The sequence below is a fragment of the Panicum hallii genome, chromosome 6 (assembly GCF_002211085.1).
Source record: "Panicum hallii strain FIL2 chromosome 6, PHallii_v3.1, whole genome shotgun sequence".
NCBI lineage: Eukaryota > Viridiplantae > Streptophyta > Magnoliopsida > Poales > Poaceae > Panicum > Panicum hallii.
The window spans coordinates 37,860,306-37,876,561 of record NC_038047.1 but is presented as its reverse complement, the minus strand read 5'-3'; the positions used below and the strand labels follow the sequence as shown (position 1 = coordinate 37,876,561).

At 45.6% G+C, this 16,256-nt stretch overlaps 3 protein-coding genes across 4 annotated transcripts; all 3 read left to right on the top strand.

Annotated features, from left to right (window-relative positions):
• The first annotated feature begins 1,077 nt into the window (after positions 1–1,077).
• On the top strand, positions 1,078–7,226 carry LOC112897382. 2 transcript variants are annotated; one of them, XM_025965671.1, is made up of 6 exons: positions 1,078–1,469; positions 2,259–2,338; positions 2,454–2,813; positions 2,908–5,119; positions 5,162–5,465; positions 5,576–7,226. In XM_025965671.1, exons 1-6 carry the CDS (start codon positions 1,448–1,450, stop codon positions 6,807–6,809), a joined length of 4,212 nt encoding a protein of 1,403 aa, XP_025821456.1. In that variant the 5' UTR covers positions 1,078–1,447; the 3' UTR covers positions 6,810–7,226. The 2 variants fall into 2 exon arrangements, with proteins under 2 accessions (XP_025821456.1, XP_025821455.1); XM_025965670.1 differs by having other exon boundaries at positions 2,908–5,465.
• Positions 7,161–10,777, top strand: LOC112897385. The gene is made up of 3 exons (XM_025965673.1): positions 7,161–7,377; positions 7,447–7,492; positions 10,220–10,777. The coding sequence occupies exons 1-3, from the start codon at positions 7,198–7,200 to the stop codon at positions 10,357–10,359; spliced, it is 366 nt and encodes a 121-aa protein (XP_025821458.1). The 5' UTR covers positions 7,161–7,197; the 3' UTR covers positions 10,360–10,777.
• Positions 10,778–12,371: 1,594 nt separating this feature from the next.
• LOC112897383 (cytokinin hydroxylase-like) lies at positions 12,372–14,633 on the top strand. The gene is made up of 4 exons (XM_025965672.1): positions 12,372–12,674; positions 12,777–13,248; positions 13,475–13,874; positions 13,987–14,633. Exons 1-4 carry the CDS (start codon positions 12,392–12,394, stop codon positions 14,428–14,430), a joined length of 1,599 nt encoding a protein of 532 aa, XP_025821457.1. The 5' UTR covers positions 12,372–12,391; the 3' UTR covers positions 14,431–14,633.
• The last annotated feature ends 1,623 nt before the right edge of the window (positions 14,634–16,256 follow it).

Here is a 16,256-nt window from a genome sequence, read left to right as displayed (position 1 = left end):
CCACGAGCAATGATGGTGGTGCTACCAGTGCTAAGTCGGATGAGTCGGGAAGGAGGGCACTGTCATGCACCTCTTATCATGTGTTTTTTCATTTTCAACTTGACTATTATCTCATGATGTCGCGATATTGTATAGTTGTACCGTAGTACAAAGCTGTGTACAGTGGCGGATCTAGAATGTAAATCTAGGGGGGGCTTATTTTTTCTCTTCTTCTTCCTCCCTCCTCTCTTTTTTTCTTCTTCCTCCTTTTCTTCTTTCTCTTCTTCATTTATAGTTGAAAATTGGATGTGTGTGTGTGTGGGGGGGGGGGGGGGGCAGGGAGGCCTGGGGCTCCATGGGCTCAGCCCCTGCTCTCTAGGATCCGCCCTTGCCTGTATGGGTGCACGTGTATCGGGGTTAGGTACTCATGTAATGGTTGTGGAGATGAGCTGGCATTTGCGATTAGGGCAGCATGAAGAATGGCTCATTGTATGTTTACAAAGGAACTAAGTTTAAAGTTGGCTTGTCTTGTGTCATGTATACAGTGCACTTTGTGTTAGATTTTGAGTAGTTGGGTTGTGATAGACTTACATGCGTTGATGAGTAACAAGATTCTCGCACAATTCCAATCTAAGCTTGGTGTGCTAAAGCTGCATGGTTTTTGTGGAGCCTTAGCTGTATATGCTCCCTCTATCTTATGAGTGATGCAATTTCTAATTTTTTCAAGATAGATTAGTAGTAGAATAAAAAGCTCTAATACCCTTATTTGTTGGCCATACGTAGTTAGTTTTAGCATGTAAATCAAATCTAGCGCAATTGAGATTTAATTTCTAAAATTATACTTTTTTAGAATTTTTTAAATATAAGATGTGCTACAGCACCATCTCCCCTGTAAAAACACCCACTATTGAATCCGGTGCATTGGTTTAGGATCTGACAGCTAAGCTCCGTTCATCTAACCTCAACCCTCGAGGGGCAATCCCGTCCATCCCAAACCGGATTCGCGTCATGCCCACCAAGCGAGCGAGCGAGCGAGCAAAAAACCAAAGTATTAATACGGCGCCCTCGCAAAATCACAGAAAAAATATAGTCTTGGTCTTCTCCTCCCAACCACAGGCGGCGAAGTAGCACAAGGAAAGGGTCCAATAAAAAAAAAAATCGCCACCGGCGGCGACGGCGAAGCGACTGCGGCGGCATCGGCGGAGACAGCAGCGGGAGCCGCGGCAGGGAGGAGGCGCCTCCGATCGATCTGCCCGGCCCGGCGCGGCCAGGGGTCAAAAGCGGAAAAGAGGAGCCGCGGGAATTTCTTCGCACCGGGCGCATGCAAGGAATCCAGCGAGGACGGGAAGCCATGGGCCGGAAGGGTTCGGATTCTTCCAGCTGAGCCCTGGGAACTCACGCGCAGGAGCGGGGGCAGGAGAGGGGCAGAGGCGGGGAGGCTGACGCGGACGCGGCGGCGCTGGGTTTGATGAGGAAAGCTGGAGCCAAAGGTATTTGCAAACTTAGATCTTAGAAATCTGAGTAGCCTCCGCGGCTGCTGCCTTGCCGCCCGCCGCCGCCGCCGTGACGCCCGGATTTGGAGGGGGTTCAGGGCCAGCCGCCGCCGCCACGGAGATCACCATGGGATCCTCTGGTTTCGTCGTGTGGTGCGGATGAAGGACAGGTTCTCGCCCGCCGGACTTCAGATCTGCTTTCTCTGAGGGGTTCTGGTCTGCTGGCCGCGGATTTCTCCTTCTCAGCTCAACTGACGGGCTTGCCGCTATTGTTTATCGTCTCTACATGTCTGCTGGAAAGAGCTGTTCATCAGAAATTCGACCGGATTTCAGATCTACGTTCTTTACAGGGGATTAATTGTCTTCAAAGGAGAGGAATTGGTGTTCTCTCTGGTGTGGAGGCCGATGGCTGATTCCAGAGGGCTGTTGACTTGACTTGTGGAGGAGCTGCTGTGTTTGTTTGTGCGCTACTGGGTTCAATCCAGGCCGGGGGACCTTGCTTTTGGTTTAGCTTCTGGTATTCATTATGTGCTGCAAGATAAGATTGCTTGTTCGTATTCATTGGGCTGGAAGTTGAAACCTTCTTTTCTAAAATTGCCCCCAAAGGGTTCAAGTACTGGCTGATGGTGGTCGACCGGTGGCGGTGGCATGGCTGCGGAGGCGTTCTTTAGTTTTTAACCTCTTGCTTGTGTGCATGCTATGTGGACTGTGATGCTATTATTCTTCAATCAGTACCATAAGCTTTGTGGCGTGGTGCTCCAACCTTATGTCGTTTTTGTTTTCCAGAGGGATCAATTGGATCCAAGGGTGCGGTTGATGTGAATAGGTTACCTGTTTCCACAGCAATAGCAGGAAGACCATCTATGGTATGCAAATAATTTGCCAACACATTGGTTTCTGTCTTGCATGGACTGTCTGCCTAGCCAAATGCCTGCCAAAGTTTTGCCTCGTTGTATTTTTAATTTTCTTCTGTATTTGCAGATCAAATTGTGCACTTGCAGTGGAGGGCCATCATCATCATCATCATCTTCATCACTTCATAGTCTTAAGAACACAAATATTTCAATGACCTGCAAAGGCTGTACTGGTGAATCAACAACAGGCAGAGGCGGGCCATCATGTAGCAGCAAGCTTAGCAGTATGGGCTTGGAGCTCCCAAGACCTATAGATCCTGAGGTGAGATGGAAGACTGTAAACAGAAGGCAGAGAGCTGCAAGGAAAGCAAGGACCTTCTTTGGGAAAGACAAAAGGAACGACGGAACTGGATCTTTCTATTTATTTGGCAGTGCTACGAATCAAGAGATGGCACAAGAAGATGCGCCAGTCTCTGAATCTGAGAAGGTTTTTACTTTCCTCCATTGAAATATAATGAAACAGTGTCGTCAATACATTCATTTATGACAAGTTTATGAATGGCCTAATTGTGTCTTTGCAGCTCGGTGTATCCATTCTTGGTAGACGCTTTAGTGATCCTGTGGAAAATGTTCCTATAAAGAAGAGAAGGTTTCTTATGGATTGTTCTCCATCGCCTCCACCCACTCCATTGCTAATGGATCCATATGAAAAAATATTGGGCAGCTCTTCTAGAGGTATCAAATCATATGAGAAGCATCGTAAGGTTAAGATGCTAGCAAGTGAATGCACGGAGGAGAGAAAAGGTCCTTTTGGTGCTGATGATTTTTCTGGTATATCAATACTAGCCGCAGCAGCTTGTGAGAGTGAGATGGATGGTGACATATTAAATGGAGCATGCTCAAAGTTAGCTGATCCTCTACAAGAAAGAAAGCTGGAAAATACTAGGGGTAGCACTGAATTGAGTCTACTGCATGATATGAAGGAGGATAAGTTAAAAATTCCTGGCGCTTCACATTGCATATATGATAGGCCTCTTGGCTCATCTAATTCTGCTCCAGATATGAATCCCTTACTTGCTACCACACTATCTAACTCAGAAAATCTTGTTGAATCTGCATCAGCTCTCAAGGTCAATTATTCATCCCATTCTGCACTGAACAGTGCAAACCAAATAGAGATTGCTTCTGATGCCAAGTCTTCAAGTGTCGCAATGGCTGATAGCTCAGGCAATCCAGAAAAAACCATAAGTTGCTCACAAGATGCAGATATGCAAACCAACCATGCCAATGCCACTCGCGATTCTAGGCTGCACTGGGATCTTAATGTTCCAATGGAGGCATGGGACACCGATTGTGGTGGTGATGATGATCCTACAGTTGCTACCATAAGTGATCATAATGATGCTGGAAATGACATGAACAAACCACAGCCATCTCATGATCATTTTGACTCGACAGATGCTGGTGATATTTCTAATAGTCCCGTTGACAAAATTCAAATGGCTGATGTATCAAATGTGTGTGTGGCAAAGGATGAAGGGGATTCTCCTGCTGACAGTTCTTCCCACCTTTTGCTCCATCAGTCTTCCCAAAACTTGCAGCTATTGGAATCTGAATCTGTAGGGAACGATGCCCTTGCCAAAACAATGGATTTGCCTGACCAGCAGAAGAACAGATTTGCTACCGTTATGGAATCACACATAGGATCAAATCCAGGACCAGCTCTAAACATGGAACATTTTCCTTCTCCATGCATGGAGAAAATTGATGGTTCACATCCCCCATCTGTTGATTGTGAAGGTTTGTCTCGTATGTCTTCTGTGAATGGCCATGTAGGATGTAACTCGCTCCAAACAAGTGAACTGGGCTCCACAGTGAAACCTTTGGCAAGCAGATTAGTTTCTGAGGAAAGCACAAACCTTCCTACGGTAACCCCTTTCCATAAAAAGGTTACTGATTTTGGCTGGAGTGACAATAAACTTGAAGAAGCTTCTGAACAAAGCATGTCTGAATCTAAGAACCAGGAGCTTTTGGATGTTGATTCAGGAACTAGTAAAATGGACCAGTCAGTCAGTAAGAACAGTGGACATGACACTGATGTATTTTATGTCAACAAGAGCCCTGCAGATGCAGAAAAGCTCACTCATCCAGAGGACAACCCAGGGTCTTCTGACTGTGATATGGCTCATGTACATGAGGAAGATGGTGCTGATGCAATAATTAATTCAAAAGACTGTTTAATAACTTGTGCCAACAGTAGCAGTGCCGAAACATATTACATTTCAGGTACGGCTCCTCAGGTTCCTCTTGTGAGTTCAGATTGCCCCAGACCAGGAGTTACTGATGCCAATAGTATTGTAGATTCACGAGAAAATGAGCATGCGAAGGTTGCATCAAATACTTATTCTGAGCACTGCTATGAAACTGACACATCTCATATTAGCGAAAATCAAGCTGGGTTCGGAAAAGTTGATGTTGAGGAGGATGATTCTCAATATGAGGATGGAGAACTTAGAGAATCTGGTGATCGTTATTGGGTGGGTGATGGATATGAAGAAGTTAAGCCTGCCAACTGGCATTACCAGGTAACAGATTACAAGAATGGAGCAGCCATTCCCCACCTTGCTCCTCTCCCTGTTGACTCTCTTTCAAAGAATGTGGGTATTCGTGTTGATAGTTACAATGAAACACAGAGAAAGGAAGATGCACCTATTTCACCTATCTCGTCTAAGCATTCATGGTTAACAAACTGTTTAGATGGTGGACCTCTTGCTGATGAAAAGGCTCAAAGTATTCATTTGAGAGGTGATACTCAGATGTATGGGATAAACCCAGGCCGTGTACCAGTTGGATCTGCTGCAATAGTCAGCCAGTCTGAAAGGTGCAGTGATGGCCTTTGTGATGATCTGTCAAGTATCAGAATGAAGAACACAGGTTGGGATATGTTGCCTGAAGATCAAAAGCACTCTCGACGTGATCCAAAAGATGGGGCTGATTCGTCTAACCAGTGTGGTTTGGACTCGTCAGATACAGCTGGAGATGACGAGTCGCTGCGAAAAATGGGTCTACCAAATAAAGATGTTCAACGAGTGGAGTGGCAAAAGTCATTTGACAGACCCCAGAGAAATGAGCTGAGCAGGTAAATTTCGAGTGAATTTGTTTAGTAATCTTACAGGTAATTCATTTCCTGATAATTTCAGTGTTACAACACCATTGACTAATACCATGACACCCCTTATTTTATGCCAGATCTGATGATGGTTATGGCTCAGGCTCAAAAGCTGAAAGGACAATTGACTCTCATAGATCACATGGCACCTATGATGCATCACGGCACATTCAAACAGGCAACCGGGGGCAATGGATGGAAAATTCAAAACATCCTCGTTCTGCTCGGCGTAAATCACCTGAATATTTTAATTATGGTCCATCTGGTCCAAGGAATGCTGCAGAAGCTGCTGTTGCAAAGATGGAGAGCAATGGCTTTGTTGTTGCACCTGATGGCACTTTAGTAAGGGCTGTTGATGCTGCAAATGCTGGTCAGATGGCGAGAAGGATGAGAAACACTTCAAGTAGCTCATACCGCCCTTTATCTGGACGAGGTTCCCCAATTGACAGGGATGGAACTTGTGGGATGTCCAGAGGTCCTGTACATTCAAGGGATTCATCTCCGGAGCGGCACTTTGGTGCGAATAGTAATCGCTCTGGTCGATATGGTCCAGAGATGGAGAAAGATCATACTGATGGAAATTTGAGTTCAGTCCGTTGCTCGCTGCCGAACAGACAACGAGGCATCCCGACTGGTAGGGCCTCACTTAACCTTTCGCGTGCTCATAGCAGATCTCCTTCTGGGTCAAGGTCTCGATCCCCACATGACTGGGCATCACCTAGGAATAGAAGGAAGATTATGGCAAATGGAGGTTCAACTTTAAGGAGGAATAGTCGATCTCCACCTAATCACATGGCTAAAGTTAGAATGGGTAGAATGGCTTCACCTAAGCGACAACCTGGATATGATGATCGATCTATGCGTTACAGTCCTCCATCAAGAAACCATACTTACTCCCAACATGCTTCTACATGGGTTGATGGAAGGAACGGCTCAACGGAAGATCTTTCTGATCATAGTAAAAGATATTCAAGGAGAAGTCCTCCCCCGAGAATTACCTCACGGAATGACAGATTTGATGTAATGGACTCCCAAGGACGGTCAAGGTCTGGAGAGTTCTATCGTTCAGCAAATGGAAGACTTCCTTATGGCTACAATAGGGCAAATAAGCATGATGGGAATGGTGATGATCAAAGGGAATATGCTGATAGATATGGAAATCATTCTGTCAAACCATATGACCGTAATGGTGCTGTAAAGCAATTCAGAAATAATACTGGAGATAAATTTCGGACTCGTATTTCTGCTCCCAGATCACCAGAATCCCAAAGAAGGGTGAGTCCTCGGAGATTTGACAGGAGCTTTGAGAGGTAGCTGACTAGCTGGCTGTGAATTGGCCTGGTAGAACTAGAAAGGATAATAAGGATCCATCTGGATATGTTTGAAGTGGAAAATGCTGCAAATCCTTGATGGAATTCAATCTTAGCGATTTGATAGAGGACTCTCTTTGAAGGCACTGCCTTTTCTGCTTCTGCTGCATGTGTTCAAGGCACAGAAATGCTGGAATCATGCACTTCTTGGGAGGGAATGCAGATTAACTTCACAATTTTCCTGTTTCCGTTTGTAAATATTTATATTGGTAGTAGAATCACAATTACTGCTTCCAGCTTTATAGCTGTTCTTTTTTTGTTTCTGATATTTTCTCACCTTTGTCTCGTGCTCTTTTTAGTGGGCATTATCCCTGTATGAGGTCCATTTAAACATGATCAATCAATTAATTTTGAGCCCTAACACTTTTGTATTTCTTCCACTTCTGCTTTTCATATGGCATTTTGTATTATCCGACTGCCAGTGGGCACTGTGTTTTGTGTTGTTCAATGTATATTCAATTCACAGCGCCTGTATCGTTTTAAACTCCGCTCAAAAGTTGGACATCTTTAAGGTGAATAATTTTCTTTGCTCATGTTATACATTTTTTGTCATTAAATTGACTTTGATTTCCTTTTTCAAGGCGAAAAGTGGGCTCTGGGCTCTTGTACATCCAAGAAGATGGAAAGGTATTCTGGCATTAGTCTCTTCCATTTTTCGAGTATCTATAAGAGTGGTTGATTTCTGGAATATTTGAGGTCTGGAGCAATTCTCCAACTCTCCACCTTCTAGCTTGTGCTGCTTACAAGTCCTAATATTCCATTTTGAAAAATATTGGGGACATAGCTCCACCTCTATGAATTAAGGGGATTGTATATTACTGATGTTGGTTTACTGTTATGTATAAGTTATATGGTTTAATAGTTAATTTGTTATGAATGTAGAGCTGTGAATGTGTTGAGCCTAATTTGTTTGGGTTCAAGGTCCTTTAGAGTCCCCGTTAGACATCACAACCCCCCATCGATCCCTCTCCCTCGCTCTCCCCCACGCCCCTTCCCTCCGTCCCTCTCTCTCTCTCTTGTCTTGTTGAATGGTTCAAGAAGTTCTAATTCTGATCATAGGCGAGAATTATTTGATAGTTTTAAGAGGGAACAGTAAAGTTGAAACGGTTAGTACCCTTTTAGTAGATGATTGCGAACAGTTCAATACAGTTGCACTACAAATTACATATTTTACATACGGATTGAAAACTTATATGTACTGTACAAAAAATGCAAGTGAAAATATGCCAGGATTTGAATAGCAATTCTTGGCTGGTTATATGTCTGTCAGCGTGTCATGTTCTGCTAGCCTGTTATCTGTATTAAGTAGGTTACTGACTAACCTAATAACTGAAGGTGTCATGTTGTGCTTCTCAGACATGTAAAGTCTTTGCCTGCAATTAATTGACACATCTTTAAATAGATGTCATTGCATAATGGCCTCATGCTGATTTGGGAAAATATTTATTTGTTTACTAGTTCTGACATGTCACATTGATTTTATATGAAGACATATTATTATGTCAGCAAAACTGACAAGGGTAAAGTCATCAGTCATCGCTTTCTTTTGTAGCCTGGGAAACACATACACATCCATATTTTCACCTACCAACTACCAAGTCTGCAATTAGTAAAAATATGATATGATCTGCTTGGCAACCATATGTGGTGTGCAGTTATAATTAGTGCATACTCTATTATCAATTTATCATGTTGTATTACATTGCTTGTACAATGTTAATATTAATAACTTTGTGAAGATGGTTTTTTTGCTGATTGAGATAACCCATTTCATGAAAGAGAAACTGCTGATTTTTTACCTTGTGTGCTTCAGATGGTGGCATAGTCTGGAACTTGTAACTCCTCTTTTGGCTTCGTTGCATGATGGAGGCCCTAGTATGTATGTCTGTGCAGGACAGCTTGATACATCCAAATAGTGCTGTCACTAGAGACTTTGCAGACTGTTCATTCTTATTCTTATTTGAAATGGATGGCATGTTCTGCATCTCAATTTAACCCTATGCTATAACGGTAGCAGGACTTCCTGATACCAAATTGTAGTTACTAGGAAAGGCAACAAAAATGGGTTAGAAGTGATAAAAAAAGCAGTCCCTTTTCTGTCTTAAGATGTGACAATAACCCAATAATACTTGAGAATCCGATTCTTTTATACAACTTTTGTATTGCTTAAAAATCTTTAGAAGCGTTACAATAAGATAGAATACTATAAATTAAAAAGCTTTAGAAGCATGTATGTTAAAAACTTCGATTATTCCATCCTTTTCTATATGACATCTCTTCCTGTTTCCCGATTTGTGTTATTAGTCATTTAGATATTCTGGCAGCCATGCCTCCTTGATGGTAGTACAAAGACATTTGTATTGTGCAATGTTGGAATTTATTTACCAACTGAAATGAAGTAACTGCAACTCTCTTTACTTTCTTCGTTTGGGACCTATCTTTTTTTGTTCTTGGGTGCACTTACCAGATTCTAGGCTGCTCACTAGCTTTGTGTGCCTGGGGGTGATAAGGGCTGATAACCGGTAATTTTGAGTTTTTGACTGGTGTTCCATCCGATTTGCACCATATGTTATTATAAATCATATTGGAGCATATGGAAAATTTCAAGGGGCAGTTAAGAGGTTCCCACTGCAATCAACCAGTATCCAAGATATCTGCATGACAGTTTTGGTGTTGCTTGATTGCCTGCAATGCAAACCCTCAGTTATCCAATGACAGTGATGTTCAAGTTTTTGTTGTCCTCCAAATTTTTCTTGCTTTGCTACTACATCCTCTCCTTGCGTAAATTTGTAGGGATCTGATGACAACACTTATTCACCAGATGCCAATGCTTTATCATCATTAAGAACATGGATTTGGCAATTTTGATCGAACTTAAATTTGTAGGGTTCTGAATACTTCAGATGACAATGCTGTATGCACAGATTCTCTGGTTTTTGATAAATGATCAAGTTCACGGCCAAAAGCCCCCTTGATTTAGGTCTGGTGGAACCATTGTGTTGCTTACTAGCACAGCCAAAGAATACAGTTGTTAGAAACACTTGAGCAATTGGTGCAAGCATATTTATTATACATGCAGCATTTTTTTTTGAAATAAATATATAGACAGCGCTTTGTATCTGTGGAATACCATCGAGGTTGAAACTGAAAACTGAAACTGTAGGTCCAATTACTTTTATATTTTGTTTGACTGACCTGGTGAATTGCTGCGACGTGGCTGCCACTTACCAATTTTGATGAGCTGGTTTTAAAAACAAACGTGATTCTGAACTGACATACTATCGTTGCTGCAAGCTTGACCTGATTTTGAAACACTTTATGATCGTTTTGATTTGTATCCGGCTATTTCTGCAGGTGTTGGGAACAAGCAGACACTGGCGCAGTTCGTGCCTTGTGGGACGTGTCCCGCAGCTCTGTTCCCGAAGCCTGGAATAAAGCTTGCGCAGAGGCATCCACATGCCATCTTGAAGCAGACCAGGCTGAGAATCTCCTGAACTTGTTGCAAATATTTGCTCCTCTCAAGCCTGTTCAGGGAAATGCAGGAGGTGTGAGGCCGTTCGTGGACCATCCAGACGGTTTCATGGTGGCTAGTTGTCACCGAAAAGATGTCGGAAACGCGATATGGAATTGCGCGAATCAGGTCTCTCTGAGCCCAGTGCAAAGATTCCCAAACCCATTTGGTGTACTATCAGATCACGTCTGATTGCGTCCCGGTTTGCAGAATATGTTTGCCAGCTTTCATCTTCTCAAGCTGGGGGCAGTCTGGCGAGTGTTTTCAGTGAGATTTTGCAACCTTGTTTGGTTTCAAATTTAGGAAGAATGTGTCGAAAAATGTGCATTGTTCGTTCATTGTCAACGCTCGTGAAGTCTTTTAAGGTGATAATGGTGTAATGTGCTCGTCTGTCCAGTTAAGTTAGTTATGCACATCCATCGAAATAAATAAAGGAGCCACGGTCACCTGGTTGCTCTCCAAAGAAATCCCATGCTTTATAGCGCAGAAAGCGGTTGAAATACTTCATAACATATACAATATCGCTGTCTTCAATTTGCAGCATTCGGCATCCTTGCTTTCTTGTTATCAGGAGACGAAGGAACTACAAGAATCACCGGATTAGTAGGCCTGCAGAACAGAACTCCCAACAGTCAGTGAATCAGTAGGCTGCAGAACAAGACTTTCACAATGTTCAGTAGAACACACACTCTGTCAAGCGAAGAAAAACTGCTTGACATGTGAAGAGGTGCAGTGCATGTTCCACAGATATGAGGTTCAGAAGCCAAATACATCCACCTCGCTTCAAATTTAAGCGGCAACTGAAACCAAGGGACAAGTTTTCATTCCAATGAATTTTGTAATATCAACTTCCAACTTTGAGTTTCAGGTGCATTCAATTCAACACACTAAAAAAGACCTTGTGGCCTTTGACCTCTATGGTCTGATGTCTAGAGGTTTGTGATACATCCTATTCAGACCCTACTCTTTTCTGAAGCTACACCCTTCTGAAGTGACTTAACCACAACAATTTTATGCTACTTGCATCAAGTGGAGGGTAGCAATGTTCCTTATAAGAGCCTTTGTTTCAGAGAATCATCTATGCTGAATGACTGAAAGTGAGGAGAATAGAATAAAGTCTCTGGGAAATATTTCTTTGACGGATTGACTTTACCGAATGCTTACACAAGAAGCATTTCAACTTCTGAATTCTGATAAAATTTCCTTGGGATGGACTCCAGCCCTTGATTTACATTAATAACAATCATGATTCAAATGTGAAGTTGTTGATGCTGCAGGATACTCATAGTTGCCTCTTCTTCACCTTCTTCCTCAGGAATTTAAATTAAATAGTAATGATAATGGAAAACTCTGCAGCTAAGAACTGTGATAACTGAATGAATTGACCAGATCTTTGTACCCCACCCACTGCAAGCTTATCATGACCCTAACGAAAACCATAAGCCCAAATCGAGGTGTCAACTGAAATGCCTTTGCCATAAACAATCTGTTTCAATATTGAAGATATGCCGCCTCTTTTTACTTAGTGGCAGGACTGATTGCCAACCAGTTGTACTTAACTAATGTAGTTATCTTAACCACGCCGGTTCGCCACTTTATGCCCAAGCACTCCCCCCTCCCCCACTAACGCACCACAAACTACTCCCAAGTTCACCAATTTGGTCCCCCTCTTTTCGGTCAAAAGTCGGTGAAGAACACCTTTCTCCCGCTTGGTTGATCGCTACCGCTGCGTAAACAAACGACTATATTGAGGACAAGAATTCTGTTTTATCCGTACAAAATTTTGAACTGTTTCTTGTGAAATTCTAGATAGGCCGAAGAAAAGGCGAAACCCCGAACGAGAGATGGGACCTAGTGACCAACCAAACCTGTGAAAGGAAAGGATTTAACATTGCTAGGCGTTGTTAGTTGCAGCTTAGGGATGTGCCACACCCCGTTGTATATATACAACCAGGACGCCTAGTGCAAGCTGCCACTGGCACTGGCAGTTGGGAACAGAACAAGCAGGCCACGAGATGGCATTGGGCGTAGCCGGCCTCGTGCTCGCATTGCCACTCTTGTTCTTGCTGGCAAGGGCCGCATGGGTCACCGTCACCTGCTACTACCTCACGCCGATGAGGATCCGGAGGATCCTGGCCGGCCAGGGCGTCCTCGGCCCGCCGCCGCGCCTCCTCGTCGGGAACCTCCGCGACGTGTCTGCTCTCGTCGCCAGGGCCACCGCCGGCGACATGGGCTCGCTCAGCCACGACATCGTCGGCCGCCTCCTGCCTCATTACGTCCGCTGGTCGAAGATGTACGGTGAGTATATGTCGCTGGTCGACGTTGCATTGCCGGCCCGGCGGGCCGGCGCCGCCGAGGCGGAGATCGCTGACCGGAGAGGCTTTGCTCGGCGTGTTGCAGGGAGGATCTTCGTGTACTGGTACGGGAGCGAGCCGCGGGTGTGCGTGACGGACGCGGGCATGGTGCGGGAGCTGCTGTCGTCGAGGCATGCGCACGTCACCGGCAAGTCGTGGCTGCAGCGGCAGGGCGCCAAGCACTTCATCGGCCGCGGCCTGATCATGGCCAACGGTGCCACCTGGTGGCACCAGCGGCACGTCGTGGCGCCGGCGTTCATGGCCGACCGGCTCCGGGGCCGGGTCGGGCACATGGTGGAGTGCGCCCGGCAGACGGTGCGCGCGCTGCGGGAGGCGGTGGCGCGGGGCGGGAACGAGGTCGAGGTGGGTGCGCACATGGCGAGGCTCGCCGGCGACATCATCGCGCGCACCGAGTTCGACACCAGCTATGACACCGGCAAGCGCGTCTTTCACCTCATCGAGGAGCTGCAGCGCCTCACCGCGCGCTCAAGCCGCTACCTCTGGGTCCCGGGCAGCCAGTGAGCACCATGACGAGATCCTCTTCCTCTCTCTGCTTCCGCGTCCAGACACAGACAGAACATTGCCAAAAAGTAGTAGCGCCGCCGCCGCCGCGGCAACAGTGTTCACTGACAAGTGGGACCCACCGCGGTGAAAACTGTCAGGTGGACCCGGATTGTCAGTGGACACATGCCTTTTCATAATTTTTTAATCTTTTCTAACCATGCTTTTTTTTAAAAAAATCAGGTATTTTCCGAGCAAATACAGGCGGGAAATAAAGCGGCTGAACGGGGAGCTGGAGCAGTTGCTCAAGGAGTCCATCCAGCGCAGCCGCGAGATCGCCGACGAGGGCCGGGCGCCGTCGTCGGCGTGCGGCATGGGGCTCCTGGGGATGCTGCTGGCCGAGATGGAAAAGAAGAAGACCAGGTCGTCCGGCAACGGCGAGCTGGGGTACGACACCCAGACGATCGTCGACGAGTGCAAGACGTTCTTCTTCGCCGGCCACGAGACGTCAGCGCTGCTCCTCACCTGGGCCATCATGCTGCTCGCCACGAACCCGTCGTGGCAGGACAAGGCGCGCGCCGAGGTCGCGAGCGTCTGCGGCGACGCCCCGCCCACCGCCGACCATCTCCCCAAGCTCACTGTGGTAAGCCCCCTGGTTCCCGGCGGGTAACCGCGCGTTCGATCCATCCCACCGCCGTCCACGCCGGCCACCGCGGTGTAGCAAGTAACGCTCTCGTCATCCATACCATACGCAGCTGCAGATGGTGATCAACGAGACGCTGCGGCTGTACCCGCCGGCGACGCTGCTGCCGCGGATGGCGTTCGAGGACATCACGCTCGGCGGCGGCGAGCTGCGCGTGCCCAAGGGCGCGTCGGTGTGGATCCCGGTGCTCGCCATCCACCACGACGAGGCCGTGTGGGGCGCGGACGCGCACGAGTTCAGGCCCGACCGGTTCGCACCGGGGCGACCGCGGCCGTGGGCGGGGCGGTTCCTGCCGTTCGCGTCGGGCCCCCGCAACTGCGTCGGCCAGGCGTACGCCATGGTGGAGGCCAAGGTCGTGCTGGCCGTGCTGCTCGCCAGCTTCCGGTTCGGCATCTCCGACGAGTACCGCCACGCGCCGGTGACCGTGCTCACGCTCCGGCCGCGCCACGGCGTGCCCGTGCGCCTGCTGCCGCTGACGACGCAGCAGCAGCAGTAGGCGTACATTCGCGTGACGTTTTGCTCCCGGAACTCTCGGTGTTCTTGGTTCTCTACAATTTTGGGACATTTTTGTTGCTCATTTTGATTTTTTGTACTTGATTAGAGGGAGAAAATTTTGTGCGTGGTTCACGAGCGATGGTCGTCTGACACATGTAGAAATAACATTGTGAATTGAATTTGAATCTCATCTGCATTATCAAACACACGGTAAAAAATTGATACTTTTTCAATCTCCACAAGTGGGGCACGAGTGTGATCGATGCTGATTGATAATTGGCCACTTGAGCTCTTAGGCAAAAAGGGTAGTGCTAGCATGCTACATAATGCCGTACAGCTGCTGCAAATGTTCATCCGTAAGTTGGAGCTTAATCTAGCCATAGGATTATAATTTATCAAAAATAAATAGGTCTAAGGATTCCGTCCCCTAAAATAAGACCCTACAGGGTGCATATTTAATTAATGAAATGGGGGTAAAAGTAAACTAATTTCATGAGGTAGTTAGGATAATAGGCAGTGGCAAACTGGCAATGTTTCAGAAGCTGTTGATAGAGGCTGTAGGCGGCGGTCCGACACTACAAGAAAAACGATTTTATAGACGGGTAAAATATCACTGAACGCTCCTAGAATTGGTGCATGTTCACACTTCGCAGGCGGATAAGCAACCACCTGCACAAGTGTATTTTCAGAGGCGATTGGTATAAGGAGACCACATCACGAAAACAGTTCCAAATGCGGTTATCTTAGTTTGATTGCCCGTAGAAAGTGCGCTAAAAATTAATAAAAACTAAAAGAAAAATAGAACAAAAATTTTAAGCACACATCAAACTGTCATGTGCAAGTCACAAGTCACACTATTCTTGGTATGTGCGAATTTTAGGCTTCAAACCCATGACCTCTCCCATCGCACACGATTCCTCCATACCATTCCATCACACACCAATTGCTAATGATAGTGGGATAACGAAGATAATTTTTAGAGGTGTTCCACTTAAAAGAAACAAATATGAAAATTGATTTCTAGAGGGTGGCCATCTTAGATGTCTGCCTCTAATAATGAAGATTTCTAGAGGCATTTTGTGACCTCGGGGTCTCTGGCATATTGCATAGGCGGGTCCTTATGACCGCTTCCGTAGTAAAAATGGTGTCTTTGAAATAATTTTTGTAGTAGTGTGGTCACGTCTTTATAGAGTTAGAAAATTTTATGATTCTTTCCATGATGCTCCCACATGGAAGGCAACCTAAACTTTGGACTAAAATTTGTTCACTTATTTTGCCGCTAGTATTCTTGTGCACTAATGATAGCAATGTGTGTTGGGTTTTTATGTGGCTTTCAACATTGTTCATATGCTATGATTATTGTTCATCTCAATCAGAATTATTCATATACACTGGCAGGGAATAATTGATGCAGAATTGAACTCGCAGAAGTAATACTCGAGATGCCAAGGACGTCTGTTCTGGAATACGGTAGAGGAATTAATGGAGATCGAGTCTACTGGAATATTTCTTATGTACGTGAATGTTTGCCCTGAGTACAGCGTGACGAAAGAGCTGAGATTGTTTTATAGGATCGGTTCTGAATGCTGTTAACCCACATAATCACAGATTGGAATTGATCTCATATTCTGATTATGGAACATGACTCGCACATGTGTTATTGGGACTAATATATTTTGGACTCACCAAACTGGCTTGTCTGATCGTGGATGGTGATATATGGTTCAGGAGTCACACAATTTTTTCCGGAACCCATGTGGAATACTTGCAGTGGAGTCTACAAATAGATCCCTACCTTCTTATCTCAAAATGTATTGTCAGAAGCAC